The sequence below is a fragment of the Heteronotia binoei genome, chromosome 1, assembly GCF_032191835.1.
Source record: "Heteronotia binoei isolate CCM8104 ecotype False Entrance Well chromosome 1, APGP_CSIRO_Hbin_v1, whole genome shotgun sequence".
Lineage (NCBI taxonomy): Eukaryota > Metazoa > Chordata > Lepidosauria > Squamata > Gekkonidae > Heteronotia > Heteronotia binoei.
The window spans coordinates 283,352,577-283,367,430 of NC_083223.1; the positions used below are offsets into that span (position 1 = coordinate 283,352,577).

Here is a 14,854-nt window from a genome sequence, read left to right on the forward strand (position 1 = left end):
ATCACCCTCCCTGCATCACTGTGGGTGAATCAGTTCTGAAGACAGTCCAGCAGTTCAGCTACCTGGGGTGCATCATCTCCTCAGATGCCAAGATTGACAAGGAGATCGACAACAGGCTGGCAAAGGCAAACCGTGCATTTGGCCGACTGCACAAAAGAGTATGGAGCAACAAGCATCTGAAAAAAGGCACAAAGATCAATGTTTACAAAGCGGTTGTGTTGACAACCCCCATCTACGGCTCCGAATCGTGGGTTTTATACCATCATCACCTGCGACTCCTTGAGCGCTTTCATCAGCGCTGCCTTCGCACCATCCTCAACATCCACTGGAGTGACTTTGTGACCAACACTGAAGTCCTCAAGAGGGCGGAGGTTACAAGCATCGAAGCACTGCTGTTGAAGACGCAGCTGCGCTGGGCAGGGCATATTTCTAGGATGGAAAACCACCGCCTTCCCAAGATTGCTCTGTATGGCGAACTCTCCACCGGCTATCGAAATAGAGGGGCACCAAAGAAGAGGTACAAGGACTCCTTGAAGAAATCCCTTGGCACCTGTCACATCAACCATCACCAGTGGTCTGACCTAGCCTCAGATCGCAAAGCATGGAGGCACACCATTTATTTATTTATTTATTCCGGGATTTATATCCCGCCCTTCCCACGGGTGGCTCAGGGCGGCTTACAACAAACAACAAAACAGTAAAATCGGAATAAATTAGTTACATTTAAAATCGACATTTAAAAACCTAAAAACCTAAAATTAATATTAACTATACAGTATCACAGATATCTAGAGAGCTACATTTGTCCAGTCAGGCGTAGGCTAACCGGAAGAGGGTCGTCTTACAGGCCCTGCGGAACTGAGTAAGGCTGTCTCTTCCTTTGAGAACGCACGCATAGCTGGTCTTGAGGACAAAAGGAGATTGAGGAAGAATCGCACTGCTACAGCACCAACCCCAAATCAGACTTTTCCCTGCAGCCACTGTGGCCGGACCTGCCTGTCCCGCATTGGTCTTGTCAGCCACCAGCAAGCCTGCAGCAGACGTGGACTACTGCACCTTTCTTAAATCTTCGTTCGCGAAGTCAAGCCGAGATAAGATGGCCATCTGACAGCAATGAGGATCCTGTGAATTTAGGGGGAGGTGTTTGTGAGTTTCCTGCCTTGTACAGGGGTTGACTAGATGACCCTGGAGGTGCCTTCGAACTCTAGGAGTCTGTGGTGGGCTCTCCTTCCTTGGGGGATTTTCAACAGAGGCTAGATGGCCATCTGACAGCGATGAAGATCCTGTGAATTTAGGGGGAGGTGTTTGTGAGTCTCCCGCCTTGTGCAGGGGGTTGGACTAGATGACCCTGGAGGTCTCTTCCAACTCTATGATTCCATGACTGTTAAGAGCGGTTCCTCAGTGGAACAGGCTTCCTCCTCTGGAGGTGGCGGACTCTCCTTCCTTGGAGATTTTTCAGCAGAGGCTGGATGGCCATCTGACAGCAATGAGGACACTGTGAATTTAGGGGGAGGGATTTGTGAGTTTCCCGCATTGTGCAGGGGGTTGGGCTAGATGACCCTGGAGGTCCCTTCCAACTCATAAGTTTAATAAATAAATAAATAAATGAGTCCTTCCTAAACCTGCAGTTTGGCTGAGGGAAACAGCTGCCTTCAGCCCCCAACACAGAATAGGTATAAAGGAATTAATGGCCAGGTTGACTGATAATCTATTTATTTAGCTCTTTCAGCAGGCCAAACATGAAACGATGCAGCTCATTCATTTTCAAGAAGATCACATATTTTTCCTGCGACCATTCGTGGACCCAGAGCTGAAATTCGAAGCTCAGTACCCCCAGGGCGGGTTCCAGATGCTTCCGACCCGAGGTTTTAGGTCATTCAGATCTTTAGATTTTCCCCCGTGGTTCTTGTTTCCTCTTCTTGCTCCTGTCACGAGGCTGTGAAGGAAAGTCCAGCTCGGCGTAGCAAATGGCTTCCTGGTTCACAAAAAAGGAACAAACTGTTATTTCTGTTTAAATCCTGACCGTTTTATTTTCTAGGAGCTTGCCACTTAGAGTAGGTTGCCGACTCCAGGTCAGGTTGGTGGGGCTGAGAGAGCTCTCACAGAAGCTGCCCTTTTGAAGGACAGAGTCTCAGAGCGGCCTACAATCACCTTTCCCTTCCTTCCCCCACAACAGACACCCTGTGAGGTGGGTGGGGCTGAGAGGACTCTCACAGCAGCTGCCCTTTCAAGGACAGAGTCTCAGAGCAGCTCACAATCTCCTTTATCATCCTCCCCCACAATCTCCTTTATCATCCTCCCCCACAACAGACACCCTGTGAGGTGGGTGGGGCTGAGAGGACTCTCACAGCAGCTGCCCTTTCAAGGACAGAGTCTCAGACCGGCTCACAATCCCCTTTATCATCCTCCTCCACAACAGACACCCTGTGTGGTGGGTGGGGCTGAGAGGACTCTCACAGCACCTCCCCTTTCAAGGACAACTCCTGCAAAAGCTATGGCTGACCCAAGGCTATTCCAGCAGCTGCAAGGGGAGGAATGGGGAATCAAATGCGGTTCCCCCAGATAAGAGTCTGCACACTTAACCACTACACCAAACTGGGTCTCTAGGCGAACCACTAAAGTAAATCCTCCTTCTTGTATTTAGTTGGCTAAAAAGTGGACTCCAGGAAGTCTTAAACAGCACAGAATTGCTCAGATGTGCACCCCCAAATACCCTGAAGTGGGCTGGGAATTTCCTGGAGCTTCGGGGGGGGGAGGGGACTCAGTGAGATAGAGCCCACCCTTCAAGGCAGCCATTTCCTCCAGGGGTAGTAAATATTACTGAAACTGGTGTGAAAGTAAGCTATATAAGATAATTTCTTAGTGTTCCACTTGTGATGGTGTGCAGAGAGTAAGGAACTGCTTTTAAAAGGACTCCTCACGGTTTCTCTAGTTAGTTCTTCCTCAGCCTCTTTCTCCCGACTGACAGGGCTGATCCTCTTTCTCTTGCAAAAGCCAGTAGCAGCAGGGGCAGCCCGACACCCCATAGCGCCCTAGGCTGACTTGCTGCCTGGTGCCCCCCCACTCCGTACCCCCCTCCCCCCATCCTGCGCCTCCTCCTCCTCCCTCCCTTCCCCATGGCATGTTAATTTCAAAGCCAGAACAGGCTCTAGTGCAGCATTACGGCTATCTAAATCCCCCACCTCCTCCTCCTCCCTCCCTCCCCCACCAGCAGGCCACCACATGTTAATTTCGACCCCCCCCCCCGCCCCGCGATCGGAAGAACCGTGCTGCAGAGCTGTGCTCCCAGTCTGTCAGGAGCAGCTTCCCGGAAGGGCGGTCCCGCTGCTGCTGAGCTGACTCCTCTCGATCCAGGAAGTGGGGAGGGGAGGAGTCGGCAGCAGCGGGACCGCCCTTTCAGGACACTGCTCTTGACAGACTGGGAGGGTGACCCTGCGGCACAGTTTTTCCAATCACGGGGTGTGGGCTTTGAAATTAACATGCGGTGGGGAAGGGAGGGAGGAAGAGGAGGAGCGGGAGGGCAAACTAGGCGGTTGCCTGGGGACGGGAGGCCGATTTTGCCGCCCCTGCCCTGCCAGTGCCCTAGGCAACCGCCTATTTTGCCTAGCAGGGGAGCCAGCCTTGGGTAGCAGCAGATCAGAGCATGCGTGGATCCATGTTGTAAAAAGTAGAGCTGTGGCTCCGTGTAATGTCGGGAGAAAGAGGCTGAGGAAGAACTAACTATTGAAACTGTGAGGAGCCCCTTTAAAAGCGGTTCCTTACTCTCTCCACACCATCACGAGTGGAACACTAAGAAATTAAAGACCTCACCCACGTCTTCACTAAGTCCTATTGGAGAGGCTATCATTCTCTATGACTGTTGAGAGACTTTGTGGGGAAATTTCAAGAATATTCAGTGTTCCTTAGTTCTGTTTTTGTTTAATCTCGCTAAAAACGCATATCTACATGCTTTGCGTGAAAGTTTTATTGCTTCTGGTGGTTATCTTATATAGTTTATTTCCTCCAGGGAGCTGATCTCTGCCAGCTGGAGATCAGGTGTAAAAGTGGAAGATCTCCAGGCCCCACCTGGAGGCTGGCAACCCTATTGAGGGAAGGAGATCAGTGGGATAGAGTCCCCCCTCCAAGTAGCCATGTTCTCCCGAAGAACTGATGTCTGAAATTTGTTGTAATTCTGAGAGATTTCCAGGCTTCCGGAACCCTTCTTTGAATGTCACTTGTGAACGCCCCCTTAAAGCCAGATCTGTTTTCCAAGAAAGAGGCCTACCTCGAGCACCTCTGAAGAGGGAGCTTCGTCAGCCTTCGTCTGGAATCCTTGAGAAGCAAAAAGAAGCAAAGAGAAGGAGATAACTCAGAGCAGGGGTCATTCTCCTTATTAGAACTGAACGCCCTTTGGCGTTCAATTGTGCTTATCACACCCTTGTTCCTGGCTCCACTCCCAAAGTCCCCTGATATTTCCTGAGTTGGATCTGGCAACCGTAAGGGCTGACTGATCTCTGTGGTCTGGAGAGTAGTTGTAATCCCAGGTGCTCTCCAGCAGCAATCAGCAGATATGAGCCGTCGTGTTAGAATGTATAAAAGGAAGTCCTTCTTCACCCAAAGCGTGATTAACACATGGAATTCACTGCCACAGGAGGTGGTGGAGGCTACAAGCGTAGCCAGCTTCAAGAGGGGGTTAGATAAGCATATGGAGCAGAGGTCCATCAGTGGCTATTAGCCACAGAGTATTGTTGGAACTCTCTGTCTGGAGCGGTGATGCTCTGTATTCTGGGTGCTTGGGAGGGGCAACAGTGGGAGGGCTTCTGGAGTTCTGGCCCCACTGGTGGGACCTCCTGATGGCACCTGGGTTTTTTTGGCCACTGTGTGACACAGGGAATTGGACTGGAAGGGCCATTGGCCTGATTCAACATGGCTTTGCTTATGTTCTTATATCTGGGGTAGCAATGCTCTGTATTCTTGGTGCTTGGGAGGGGCAACAGTGGGAGGGCTTCTAGTGTCCTGGCCCCACTGGTGGACCTCCTGATGGCACCTGGGTTTTTTTGGCCACTGTGTGACAGAGAGCGTTGGACTGGATGGGCCAGTAGCCTGATTCAACATGGCTTTGCTTACGTTCTTATATCCGGGGCAGTGATGCTCTGTATTCTTGGTGCTTGGAGGGGGGGGTAACAGTGGGAGGGCTTCTAGTGTCCTGGCCCCACTGGTGGGCCTCCTGGCAGCCCTTGGGTTTTGTCCACTGCGTGGCACAGAGTGTTGGACTGGAGGGGCCTGAGCCAACATGGCTTCTGTTCTGTTCTTAGGCTGGCCAGAAGTTCTCTAAAGGATTGTTTGCTGCTTCCTGCTTTTCCCCGTCATATAATCCTGGTTCTCCCTGATAACCACTGTGCAGGAATTTGTTCTGAGTAAAGCGTCACTGAGACACAATTTAATGCTGCAGGCAGATCCTATTGTTGATGTTTTAGGGTGTGATGCCTGACGCCTTACCAAGCCTGGGAGGGCAAAATCGAATCCAAAGCAGGGTCAGGAGAAGGGTCAGCAGTGCCAGCAGCCCCACAACAACTGTGGGCACCACAAAGCTCAGGCACTTCCCGTCAGCGTCCGTGGAGAGAGCTTTAAAAGACAACAACGACAAGAAGATATTGGATTTATACCCTGCCCTTCCTTTTGATTCTCAGAGCGGCTCACAATCCCCTTTACATTTCATCCCCCACAACAGACACCCTGTGAGGTGGGTGGGGCTGAGAGAGCTCTGACAGAAACTGCCCTTTCAGGGACAACTCTGCAAGAGCTGTGGCTGACCCAAGGGAATCAAACCCGGCACTCCCAGATAAGAGTTTGCGCACTAAACCGCTACATCAAACCGGCTCTCAAGAGATAGAAGACTGATGCGGTTGACTAAAAATGCATCTTAGATCCCCAGTTCATTTTTACTCCACACATAGTGGGAAGCCCACTGCATTGTCTTGGTGGAGAGGGCATCTGGAACGGTGGTTGAACAAACCATTATTGTCCTGCATGGAAAATTTTCTCTCTCTCTCTCTCTCTTTTTTTTTCAACAATAACACAAATGTTATCACAATGCAAAAACAAAAACAATAAATGAAAAATACACATAATCAAACATTTTGGGGGAAGAGAACTTTGATCTGGTTCTTCTAAGAGCCAGTTTGGTGTAGTGGTTAAGTGTGTGGACTCTTATCTGGGAGAACCAGGTTTGATTCCCCACTCCTCCACTTGCACCTGCTGGAATGGCCTTGGGTCAGCCATAACTCTGGCAGAGGTTGTCCTTGAAAAGGCAGCTGCTGTGAGAGCCCTCTCAGCCTCACCCACCTCAAAGGGTGTCTGTTGTGGGGGAGGAAGGGAAAGGAGTTTGTGAGCCGCTCTGAGACTCTTGAGTGGAGGGCAGAATATAAATCCAATGTCGTCGTCTTCTTCTTCTTCATTACTACTATTTCTGCATGTTCAACCATTCATACATGGGCTGCCAAATCTCTTTACATTGATTTAACCTTGTTGCAAACAATTTGGTTGAGAAAGTCCATTTCAGCTATTTCCAACACTTTTGCACAAATTCTTCCTTCTTAGGTATTTGTGGTGTCTTCCAGTACCTAGCATATATAATTCTTGCTGCCGTAGTTGCTTGTACCAAAAATCTAGCTTGTGTCTTAGAAATGGGATTTTGACATATACTCAAAAGATAAAATTCGGGTAGGTGGTTTAAGAACATAAGAACATAATTATATTTATTTTAAGTATTTTTTGTAGCCAGGTGTGTATTTGAGTCCAATAACTTCTCGCCTTTTCGCATCGCCACCACACGTGATAAAATGAACCAATTGTTTTCTGGCATTTCCAGCATCTATTAGAGGTGTTCTGATATATCTTGAAGAGCTTATGGCCAATTTTCTCCGTGGAATAAAGAATTCCGTCCCATTAAGAGCCAGAGTAAAAGTGTTCGATTGTACACATATTACCAGGCAGTAACCATAATCGTATTAATAACCATCAGTTAATATTAGGGGATTTTTTTTGTGGCAAGAACTCCTTTGCATATTAGGCCACAAAGCCCTGATATAGCCAATCCTCCTGGAGCTTCTAGTAGGCCCTGTAAGAAGAGCCCTGTAAGCTCTTGGAGGATTGGCTACCGCAGGGGAGTATGGCCTAATATGCAAAGGAGTTCCTGCTACAAAAAAAGCCGTGATTAACACTATTAATCTAAGACAGGGGTGGCCATCATCACTTTTATTTATATATGTATCCTGCCCTCCCCACCGAAGCAGGCTCAGGGCGGCTAACAACACAATCAATACATTCACTATATAATATATATAACAAGGCTAATCTAACAGTTAATTAAAATTCTATTAAAATTCTAAAACGATAAAATTGATATTAATATATTGGTGCTATTGCATAGATGGTAAGTTTCTTAGCAGTCTCTTCTTTAGTCGGTGAAGGCCATTCGAAAAAGGATGGTCTTGCAGGCCCTGCGGAACTGTTCAAAATCCCGCAGGGCCCGCATTTCTTCCGGAAGCTGGTTCCAGAGGTGTGGGGCCACAACAGAGAAGGTCCGAGCGCGGGTACTCTGTAGTTTTACCTCCTTTGGCCTGGGAATAGTCAACAGGTTCTTCCCTGCTGACCTCAGTGCTTTCTGGGGTTCGTATGGGGAGAGACTGTCCCTAAGGTAGGCAGGTCCTCGGCCATATAGGGCTTTAAAGGTGATAACCAGCACTTTGTAATGAATCCGGTATGTAACTGGCCAATGGTAGCTCTCCAGATGTTTCTTGCCTACAACTCCCATCAGCCCCAGCCAGCATGGCCAATGGCTGGGGCTGATGGGAGTTGTAGGCAAAAAACATCTGGAGAGCTACCGTTGGCCACCCCTGATCTAAGAGATTCTCAGCCAAGGAAGCCATGGCCCTCAGGTTGTAGATCTGAACAAGGACGTTGATGGTAGATTTTTGGAGGGCAATAATTCACTGGATCACCTCACGTTGGAAGTGAGATGATGGTCCTTGACACACACCGTATGAGAGATGTATGGTTAGAACACCCCGTTCTCAAGGCCCTATCTAGAAGACAACAGCCACAGCCTATTCACCCAAAACATCTCAAATTTAAAATTACATCAGGAGCTGATATCGTAAATTGGCGGCATGTATATTGTATAGACTGGCTGGCCCAGTCTAGTGGTAATTTCCCCAGAAAGCACTTTTCTGGAGGCATCTTCTTTGCCCACGTAAATCCAGTCCTCAGACCTCATAAATCCAGTCCTCACAAACTTGGAGGGTAGGTAGAGGAAAGGCAAGCAAAGATTCCCTGCAAGTCTAGAACACCAGAGGGCCTATCGAACAAGTCACAAACCTCGCAAACTGAACTATTTTTAGAAGAAGTAGAAGAAGAATTGCAGATTTATACCCACCCTTCTCTCTGAATCAGAGTCTCAGAGTGGCTCACAATCTCCTTTATCTTCTTCCTCCACAACAGATACCTTGTGAGGTGGGTGGGACAGAGAGAGCTCTCCCAGAAGTTGCCCTTTCAAGAACAACCTCTGCGAGAGCTATGGCTGACCCAAGGCCCTTCCAGCAGCTGCAAGCGGAGGAGTGAGGAATCAAACCCGGTTCTCCCAGAAGAGCCCGTGCACTTAACCACCCTGTGAAGTGGGTGGAGCTGAGAGGGCTCTCACAGCAGCTGCCCTTTCAAGGACAACCTCTGCCAGAGCTATGGCCGACCCAAGGCCCTTCCAGCAGCTGCAAGCGGAGGAGTGGGGAATCAAACCCGGTTCTCCCAGATAAGAGTCCACACACTTTAACCGCTACACCAAACTGGCTCTATTAGCACCAAAAAGGTTGTGACAATCCACGGTTCGTGAACCAGGCACACCACGAAGCACTAACCAGACCACATTTTCCCAGTTTGTGCCCATCCCTATCCACAGACATGAAAACAACTACCAGTTTTATGCTATTCACAAAGCCACTTGGGAAATTACTCACGTGCAGGGAAGATGGCCATCTCTTTTACAGTGAGGCCAGAAGAGTTGAGTTGGACTTCACACGTGACGTTCTTCCCACCCCACTGTGGGTCCCTGGGGATCTGAAGAACACTCACATAGGTAAGGAGGCCACTGCTGTTTCTCACCATCCACATCAGGCCCTCTTGCCGGAGCTCCCCAGGGACCTCCCAGGACACCTGGACCAGGTTGGAGACTCCGTGGACAACACAAGCAACTCGTCCGGTGTGCGTGAGGTGTGGAGGAGGCAGCAGGAGCATCACCCAGGTGCTTGGAGTGTAACTGTCTGGAGGTGGGGGGAAATGAAGTGGAGGTTAGGTGTCCCAGGCTCAGATCACTGGTCCATTCAGTTTCTCAGAACTTCCTTTCCACCTTGAGATCTAGTCACAGTAACTGGAGGTTTTTCAACAGAGGCTAGATGGCCATCGGACCATCTAGGATCCTGTGAATTTAGGGGAAGGTGTTTGTGAGTTCCTTCATTGTGCAGGGGGTTGGACTAGATGTCCCTGGAGGTCCCTTCCAACTCTTTGATTCTATGACTTTATGACTGTTAAGAGTGGTTCCTCGGTGGAACGGGCTTCCTCGGGAGGTGGTGGGCTCTCCTTCCTTGGAGGTTTTTAAACAGAGGCTAGATGGCCCTCTGACAGCAATGAGGATCCTGTGAATTTAGGGGGAGGTATTTGTGAGTTTAGAGCGGTTCCTCATTGGAACAGGCTTCCTCCTTGGGAGGTGGTGGGCTCTCCTCCCTTGGAGGTTTTTCAACAGAGGCTGGATGGCCATCTTACAGCAATGAAGATCCTGTGAATTCAGGGGGAGGTGTTTGTGAGTTTCCTGCACTGTGCAGGGGTTGGACTAGATGACCCTGAAGGTATCTTCTAATTCTATGATTCTATGACTGTTAAGAGCGGTTCCTCAGTGGAACAGGCTTCCTCCTCGGGAGGTGGTGGGCTCTCCTCCCTTGGAGGTTTTTCAACAGAGGCTGGATGGCCATCTGACAGCAATGAAGATCCTGTGAATTCAGGGGGAGGTGTTTGTGAGTTTCCTGCACTGTGCAGGGGTTGGACTAGATGACCCTGAAGGTATCTTCTAATTCTATGATTCTATGACTGTTAAGAGCGGTTCCTCAGTGGAACAGGCTTCCTCCTCGGGAGGTGGTGGGCTCTCCTTCCTTGGAGGTTTTTCAACAGAGGCTGGATGGCCATCTGACAGCAATGAGGATCCTGTGAATTTAGGGGGAGGGGTTTGTGAGTTTCCTGCATTGTGCAGGGGGTTGGACCAGACGACCCTGGAGGTCCCTTCCAACACTATGATTCTAGGAATGCACAGGAACAGAGTTCCGGCTAGCTTGGTGTCGGGGTGAGTGGCCTAATATGCAAAATAGTTCCTGCTGGTTTTTTCCTACAAAATAAGCTCTAGTGGTTCTGCACAAGGGGCTGGCGGCTGGGGTCAGCATGAACACCACCTAACATGCAAGAGAGGGGGCTTGCGTGGGGGGAGTCTGGACCATCAGCATCTGTCTTTTCCCCACATCCTTTTGACCTTTGCGCTTCTAACCATTACAAACGGCATTGCTTGCAAACATTTTCATTGCCAAAATCAACTGTCCTTGCTTACCTCCGACAATCAGAGAAGACCCATTGCTGAAAGAGAAGGAAAGATCTTTCATTGCGCAAAGATATAGGCCAGAGTCTTCTCTTTCAGCATGGGAGATTTCCAGGATCAACCTTTGTTGTTCCACTCTGCAAACAAATTTTGCTGTCGACGACAAATGATTCGTATTGCTGCCATCGCCGCACTCCTCAGGTAAAACAGATATTCCATTATCTCTCCTTTTGTGCCAACTGAAGAATATTCCGGAGGAAATTGTTTCTGTAGACAGGCACACAATCCGTGCCGTGTGTCCAATATCCACAAATTGAAACGGCTCCGTCTGATACAGTAATAATTGCGCTTGCAACACTGCGGAGAAAAAACACAAGAAAAGAAACCGGTTAGGATTGTTCATCGCCAAAAACTTTGCTGCTGTGGAAAGCATTCAAAAGAATCTGTCGAGATTTTCTGAGATGGAAGAACTAGGAACGCCACTTGCTAAGAATGAGCAAGCCGGCACTGAGACTCTTGAAAGGTTGGCTGAGCACATAAAAATGGAAACGGCCTCTTTTCTTGGATGCAAAGTATGACTATTCAAAATTAGGGTCGTAGCAGAATTACCTGTGGAGGACAACATGAAGCACCTGGCCAACAACATCTCTGAGAGAAGTTGCAGCTCCAAACCCACTTCTGAGACGCGTCTTCAAAGAAGGAGCCCCACACAGCGCCGACTTCTTGCAAAAGGACACTCCCAGTGCGTGGTGCTTTCCGGTGCTGAGTGCCACAGAGAAAGGTCAGGGAGGCATCCCTTGCGTCCAGCCACTAAGGTGGGCTGAAGGACAGGTCTGGGACCAGAGAGGGAGTCATCCGCAGGTCTCCTTCAGAGGTCAGAAAGTAAGAGTCATAGAATCTTAAGAGTTGGAAGGGGCCTCCAGGGTCATCTAGTCCAACCCCCTGCACAATGCAGGAAACTCACAAACGCCTCCCCCTAAATTCACAGGATCTTCATTGCTGTCAGATGGCCATGTAGCCTCTGTTTACAAACCTCCAAGGAAGGAGAGCCCACCACCTCCCGAGGAGGAAGCCTGTTCCACTGAGGAACCACTAAACTCACAAACCCCTCCCCCTAAATTCACAGGATCTTCATTGCTGTCAGAGGGCCATCTAGCCTCTGTTGAAAAACCTCCAAGGAAGGAAGAAGAATTGCAGGTTTATACCCCGCCTTTCTCTCTGAATCAGAAGAAGAAGATTTTGGATTTATATCCCGCCCTATACTCTGAATCTGAGAGTCTCAGAGCGGTCACAATCTCCTCTACCTTCCCCCCCCCCCAACAAACACCCTGTGAGGTAGGTGGGACTGAGAGTGCTTTTACAGCAGCTGCCCTTTCAAGGACAGCTTCTATGAAAGCTATGGCTGACCCAAGGCCATCTCAGCAGGTGCAAGTGGAAGAGCGGGGAATCAAACCTGGTTCTCCCAGATAAGAGTTTGTGCACTTATCCACTACACCAAACTGGCTCTCAGAGACTCAGAGCGGCTCACAATCTCCTATATCTTCTCCCCCCACAACAGACACCCTGTGAGGTGGGTGGGGCTGAGAGGGCTCTCACAGCAGCTGCCCTTTCAAGGACAACCCCTGCCAGAGCTCTGGCTAACCCAAGGCCATTCCAGCAGGTGCATGTGGAGGAGAGGGGAATCAAACCTGGTTCTCCCAGATAAGAGTCCGCGCACTTAACCACTACACCAAACTGGCCCACCACCTCTCAAGGAAGCCTGTTCCACTGAGGAACTGCTCTAACTGTCTGCAAGTTCTTCCTAATGTTGAGCCAGAAACTCTTTTGATTTAATTTCAACCCACTGGTTCTGGTCCTACCTTCTGGGGCCACAGAAAACAATTCTACCCCATCCTCTAGATGACAGCCCTTCAAGTCCTTGAAGATTGTGAGAGGCACTGGCTAAAATATACCCCACATATTCCAATAAATGTTGGAAGTGCATAGAAGCTAAAGGGTCCCTGTTTCATATATGGTGGCAATGTAAAGAGGCTAAAAAATACTGGGCACAAGTTAACATTTGGTCTCAAAAAATTTTGAAAGTTCAAATTAATCATGTGCCGGAAATGTACCTGTTAAACATTTGTAGACAAAACCTGACTACTTCTAAACTGAAACTGTTATTGTACATAGTTACTATTGCTAGAATATTGTATGCCAAGTATTGGAAGAGTGACAAAACCCCCAGTAGAGATGAATTTATTAACAAATTGTTGGATGCCGCTGAATCTGACTTAATGTCTACAAGATTAAGAAATGGTAATGTGCAAAAATGTCAAGAGGATTGGGACCCTGTTTACAAATGGGTCAAAAGTAAAGGTTTTGGATTGGAGTAACTATGTTTTTCTCATATTTAGATTAATTAACCTCTCCTTCTCCCAGTATGTATGACTGGGTTTGTGGTAGTGTACTTCTTGTGTTTGTTTGGTATGTATGTTTACGTGTATATGTGTTTATGTGTTTTATCTTTTTTCTTCTTTTTGTACGTGCAACCTTTTAAATAAAAAAAAACTTTTCTCCAAAAAAAAAAAAGAAGATTGTGAGAGGCTACAAGATGTTTTCCCATGGGACCGGAGCATTCTGCTTTCTCTCCGTAGTAAGTATTTCGACATTTCAACACTTATTACATTCAAAAGATCAGCTGGCGCTGGTTTGAAGCAAGATCTAGGAGGCTTTCGATATACTTTATTGTAGCTTAGATTGATAGAAAGTAGTTGTATTAGTTCATTAGTTTCTTCGTTTGTAGTTAGGAAATAATTTAGGTGTAATGATAATTTTAGATGAAACAAGTGTCAAAAATAGAGAGGGAAAGTAGAATTTATTTATTTATTTATTGTAATTTAGTTGATTGTGTGCTATTTTATCTATCTTTGAAGTTAAATCGTTTCATTATCTACCATAATACAAGGGGTTTTTTTTTAAATACTTGTAAAAAAATTATAGACACAATATTAGTTTTGCATTTATGGTACAAATTGTATGACTATCTCTCTGTTTTGACACTTCTAGATATGAGGGTTTGTAGAATCTTTCGGGCTCAAGTGCCGTGTTCTACTGGAGAAAGTTTTTTCTTCCAGATGTTTCGTTCACGTCTGGAAGAAAAACTTTCTCCAGTAGAACACGGCACTTGAGCCTGAAAGATTCTACAAACCCTAATGATGTTACCAGCCGTGAAAACCTGACATCTTCTAGATATTGATATTGAAGATTTGGTAGTTGTTGTAAGTATATATTATTTCTGTTTGGTTTTGTGAATTTATAATAAAAATATATATTTGAAAAGAAAAAGAAATATTAGCCAGTGGCAGGTTACCATCCTGGTTTACATACAAACATAAAAGTAACACACAAGTATTAGATTTCATAGCCTTACAGGTCTAATTAATTATATGTATAAAGTTATTGAAAGGTTTGGAATGTCTGCTCTCTTACGGACAAAAGCCTCAGCACAGAATCTGGTCACTATAGAGGTGGGTTCATTAGATCGGTCTGCAAAGAGGAGATACGTTTAGAATATTTCAGATCTTCCTGGGAATTTGGATAGAGAATGGGGGTGAGATGCGTGGAATGAATGTCCTTGTGAAAGAGACAGTATACATTTCCCACAAAGGAAAATGAGGGGGAGGAGACTGGATTTATATCCCCCCCTTCAACCAGAGTCTCAGAGTGTCTTACAATCTCCTTTCCCTTCCCCTCCCCACAACAGACACCCCGTGAGGTAGCTGGAGATGAAAGATCTCGGAGAGAACTACTCTTGAGAGAACAGCTCTGAGAGAGTTATGACTGACCCATGATCACTCCAGCAGGTGCATGTGGAGGAAGGGGGAATCAGGCACCCCCAGAAGGCTGGCGATCACCTCGTTTGCCTAGCGGCAGGGCCAGCCCGGTGGGGAATCAAACCTGGTTCTCCCAGATAAGAGTCTGTGCGCGAATCCACTACTCCAAACTGACTTTGATGGAAGCTTTAAATGCTCCATTGCTTTACAAGGAATGAGACCTGGAACCTCCTACCCAGTGCTCATAGAATCATAGAGTTGGAAGGGTCCTCCAGGGTCATCTAGTCCAACCCCCTGCACAATGCAGGAAACTCACAAACACCTCCCCCTAAATTCACAGGATCTTCATTCCTCTCAGATGGCCATCTAGCCTCTGTTTAAAAACCTCCAAGGAAGGAGAACCCACCACCTCCTGAGGAAGCCTGTTCCA

At 47.7% G+C, this 14,854-nt stretch overlaps 1 protein-coding gene across 2 annotated transcripts; it reads right to left on the reverse strand.

Moving 5' to 3' along the window:
• Positions 1-1,696: 1,696 nt before the first annotated feature.
• Positions 1,697-11,350, reverse strand: LOC132588914 (uncharacterized). 2 transcript variants are annotated; one of them, XM_060261379.1, is made up of 6 exons: positions 11,219-11,350; positions 10,622-10,966; positions 8,991-9,293; positions 5,479-5,604; positions 4,265-4,311; positions 1,697-1,975 (listed from the first exon to the last, which is right to left on the reverse strand). In XM_060261379.1, the coding sequence occupies exons 1-6, from the start codon at positions 11,253-11,255 to the stop codon at positions 1,886-1,888; spliced, it is 948 nt and encodes a 315-aa protein (XP_060117362.1). In that variant the 5' UTR covers positions 11,256-11,350; the 3' UTR covers positions 1,697-1,885. The 2 variants fall into 2 exon arrangements, with proteins under 2 accessions (XP_060117362.1, XP_060117371.1); XM_060261388.1 differs by lacking the exon at positions 5,479-5,604.
• Positions 11,351-14,854: the final 3,504 nt, after the last annotated feature.

Coding starts and splice junctions, on each gene's coding strand:
- LOC132588914 (XM_060261379.1), bottom strand. CDS start 11,255: ATGTTGTTGGCCAGGTGCTTCATGTTGTCCTCCACAG. Junction 10,967..11,218: donor CTTCATGTTGTCCTCCACAG/GTAATTCTGCTA, acceptor TTTTCTCCGCAG/TGTTGCAAGCGCAATTATTA. Junction 1,976..4,264: donor CCTCTTCAGAGGTGCTCGAG/GTAGGCCTCTTT, acceptor TTTGTGAACCAG/GAAGCCATTTGCTACGCCGA.